Source organism: Cariama cristata, unplaced genomic scaffold, assembly GCF_000690535.1.
Source record: "Cariama cristata isolate BGI_N322 unplaced genomic scaffold, ASM69053v1 scaffold45830, whole genome shotgun sequence".
Lineage (NCBI taxonomy): Eukaryota > Metazoa > Chordata > Aves > Cariamiformes > Cariamidae > Cariama > Cariama cristata.
In genome coordinates, this window is record NW_009597258.1 from 8367 (window position 1) to 12113 (window position 3747).

The window sequence follows — 3747 nt, forward strand, 5'->3', positions numbered from 1 at the left end:
AACATGTTTAGCAACTCTGATAACCTGATTTTGAATGCTCTGTGAGAGTTTTTGATGGTTTTCTAAATCAGACATAATGTAAGTCAAGTTGGGAAGCTGGTGTCTTGTTTCTCTGCTGAAAAGTTCCATTTGTGAAGGTTATGAATGTTAGTTTTAAGTGACAGTCAGCTGATATAGCTCCATTTCTTCCTTGTAGGCTTTTTATCATATTTCTAGCTGTTCGTTTTGTGAGTGCCTGAATTTTCATAATTTGATTTAAATTGTTCATATGTCCCATTACAGCATGTAACATAAGACATAAATAGAAAAAAAAAAAATCCACTAGTGTGTTGTGATACATTGGACATGCTTCCTGCATCAGAAGTCAATGGATGATGTTGAGATCTGTTTGTTCAATTGGAAAAGCAGGTATGGTGGCAATATTATGTGTTTAGACCTCTGCATTAATAAGAACAAGAATAGCAATAAAAGTCTGAAGATTCTTGGGCACTTGATTAGGAGCCCACTCTGGGGAATGTAAGGTGATGTCTGCTACAGAGAGACACTCTCAAAGGGACAAGTGTGTATGCACTTTTTATGATACTACTTTATGAAAAGTTGGTGAAGTGCTTTTCTTTAGATCTTATTTTGAAATGTATATATTTTTTCTAAAGCCTCTTGGAAGATCCTTTCCCAGTGTATCAGGCAAATTTGGGTACTTACGGCTTTTGAGTTAGGTTACAATTTAAATGTCAAATCATTCTAGCTAGGAAATCACTGCTGTGTCAGATGAGCTTCAAAGTTCACATCATGGTTTATTTAAAAAAAAAATAATTAAAATCACAAAAGGAAATTTAAAAAAATTTAAAGTCCATGGGTGACTCAAACAGTTTTCCTTCAAATGCTGCCTCGCATATTGACACAAATTCATTATTATCTGGGAACTTCTGACACACTGGGTAAATAGTTTGGAATTGAGTCCACACTTAAATGTTTCCTCTCACTAAGATTTCCTTGTTTTGTGACGTGAATATTGACCAATTAGTTATTTTTAAAAAGTAAAAATGGTTCAGATTATTTTCTAAGGAGGTAAATGTTTAAAGAGAAATGTCACTGGTGTAGTATATTAATCTCCTCTGAAAAAAACATATCTAGACCTAAGGAATGTTTTTTTAAAACATTTGTGTGTGTGTGTATGCACACACACACATATGCGCCTGTGGCTTTTCTTTAGCAGGTTTTTCAAACTTCATGAAGTACCTTCCAAAAATTGTTCTTGGGCAATTTAACAATGCAATTCCCTGCAAGTATTGATGTAATATCTGGCTTGAAGACCTACTAAAGGTTCTGAGGTTTTTAAGTTGCCTAATGACTAGAAAATTAATATTCTTTTGGGAGGTTGGGGGTATTGTTCTGCAGTTCTTACCAGGGAGTGAAATTGCAAAGTTCCTTTTAGGATATAGACTGTCCCAGGAAGCCTGTGATGTATTATGAGCAATTGAATTGTGAATGTTACAGAAGGATGATTCAAATTATAGAAATGCAAGAATTGGGTAGATTGACTCTACTTTTTTGTATTATATCAAGTATTTATACCAACTGTTTTGTTGTAACACACCTTAAACAGATTAATGTGGTGATTTAACTTCTACATGTGCAAGCATTTATTTTTGAAATAGAAAACTCTGTATTCATTCTCAGTTGTAAATCTTCTTATTTTTCTTTCAGATTACTCTTTACATCAGTAGAAATGGACAGCAGCAGTTTCATTCAGTTTGATGTGCCCGAGTACAGCAACACTGTTCTGAGCCAGTTAAACGAACTCCGCTTGCAAGGAAAGCTATGTGACATAATTGTGCATATTCAGGGTCAGCCATTTCGAGCCCATAAAGCTGTCTTAGCTGCGAGTTCTCCGTATTTCCGTGACCATTCAGCATTAAGCACCATGAGTGGCTTATCAATATCAGTTATTAAAAATCCCAATGTTTTTGAACAGTTGCTTTCTTTTTGTTACACTGGAAGGATGTCCTTACAGCTGAAGGATGTTGTTAGTTTTCTAACTGCAGCTAGCTTTCTACAGATGCAGTGCGTCATTGATAAATGCACACAGATACTGGAGAGTATTCATTCAAAGATCAGTGTTGGTGATGTTGACTCTGTCACTGTTGGTGCTGAAGAAAATTCAGAAAATCGCAATGGAGTTAAAGACAGCAGCTACTTTGCCAATCCTATTGAGATATCTCCCCCCTATTGCTCTCAGGTGCGACAGTCAACAGCAGGCAGCGATCTTAGGATGGAAGCTACTCCAGGCAAAACTCTACGTAGTCGTCTGCAAGAAGAAGGGCATTCAGATCGAGGAAGCAGTGGGAGTATCTCTGAATATGAGATTCAGATTGAAGGTGATCATGAGCAAGGAGACTTGATAGTAAGGGAAAGTCAGATTGCAGAGGTGAAAGTTAAAATGGAGAAGTCTGACAGGCCAAGCTGCTCTGATAGCTCTTCCCTTGGTGATGATGGATATCATACTGAAATGGTGGATGGAGAGCAAGTGGTGGCAGTAAATGTTGGTTCCTATGGGTCTGTCTTACAACACGTTTATTCATTTACCCATGCCTCATCACAGGCTACAGGTATGTCTGAAACCTTCGGAAGCCTGAGCAATACGAGCCCTTCAAGGTCAATGCTGAGCTGTTTCAGAGGGGGTCGTGCACGCCAAAAACGGGTATCCACTGGTCACTTGCATAGCGATGTTCAGGGCTTGGTGCAAGGGACTGACAGTGAATCCATGGTGAGTAACCCGGGATATGAAAATAGTCCACAGGAAAGAAACACAAGAGGTCATTGGTATCCATACAATGAGAGGCTAATTTGTATTTACTGTGGAAAGTCTTTCAACCAGAAAGGGAGCCTTGATCGACACATGCGATTGCACATGGGAATAACTCCTTTCGTGTGCAAGTTTTGTGGGAAGAAATATACCCGCAAGGACCAACTTGAGTATCATATTCGTGGTCACACAGATGACAAGCCCTTTCGCTGTGAGATCTGTGGAAAGTGTTTTCCTTTCCAGGGTACACTAAACCAGCATTTGCGAAAAAATCACCCTGGGGTAACAGAAGTAAGAAACAGGGTAGAGTCTCCAGACAGAACAGAAGCATTTGTGGAACAGAAAGTAGATAATGATGCTTCAGCTTCTGAAGCTATGGATTCTAGTATGGAAATTCATGCAATGTCTAACACATCTGATTAAAGTATTATGTTCTAAGTGCAACACAAACAAGCACATTTAACTAATGTATTTTTTAAATGTTTTATTCTTTTAGTAATCTTCAGTACAAGTATAAAAGCCTTTTAATTTTCCTGACCTTCTGGAAATCAGTTTGAAATGGTTTCTGGAGAAGACTACATAAGTAGTATTTGTTTTTGAAGGAGGCTGGGTTGTTGCGTTTTGGGTTTGTTTGGTTGGTTTTTTTAATATACTTTTGAAGATGCTCGAAATATAAAAGACAGTGTGCTGCGGAAAGGATAGGAAGAGTCTGCTAAAGTGTCCCTACTGGTTGATCTGGCAAGACACAAATTCCAGTGGAAAAGGATATTAGCATAAGATTGGCAGCTCTGCTGGATACAACAAGAAACTGTAATCTCCTTTATTTTATTTCTCAAATCCTGTTGCTGGTAATGAGTTACACAGCAGTGGGGAGAGAAGAAAATATCATAGCTTTGATTCCTTCTGCGTGTCACAATGAAATCTGTTTGCTTTTACTAACT

The 3747-nt window shown here is 38.0% G+C and overlaps 1 protein-coding gene across 1 annotated transcript; it reads left to right on the top strand.

Moving 5' to 3' along the window:
* The first annotated feature begins 367 nt into the window (after window positions 1-367).
* Window positions 368-3417, top strand: ZBTB34 (zinc finger and BTB domain containing 34). The gene is made up of 2 exons (XM_009708782.1): window positions 368-408; window positions 1708-3417. The coding sequence occupies exons 1-2, from the start codon at window positions 368-370 to the stop codon at window positions 3227-3229; spliced, it is 1563 nt and encodes a 520-aa protein (XP_009707084.1). The 3' UTR covers window positions 3230-3417.
* Window positions 3418-3747: the final 330 nt, after the last annotated feature.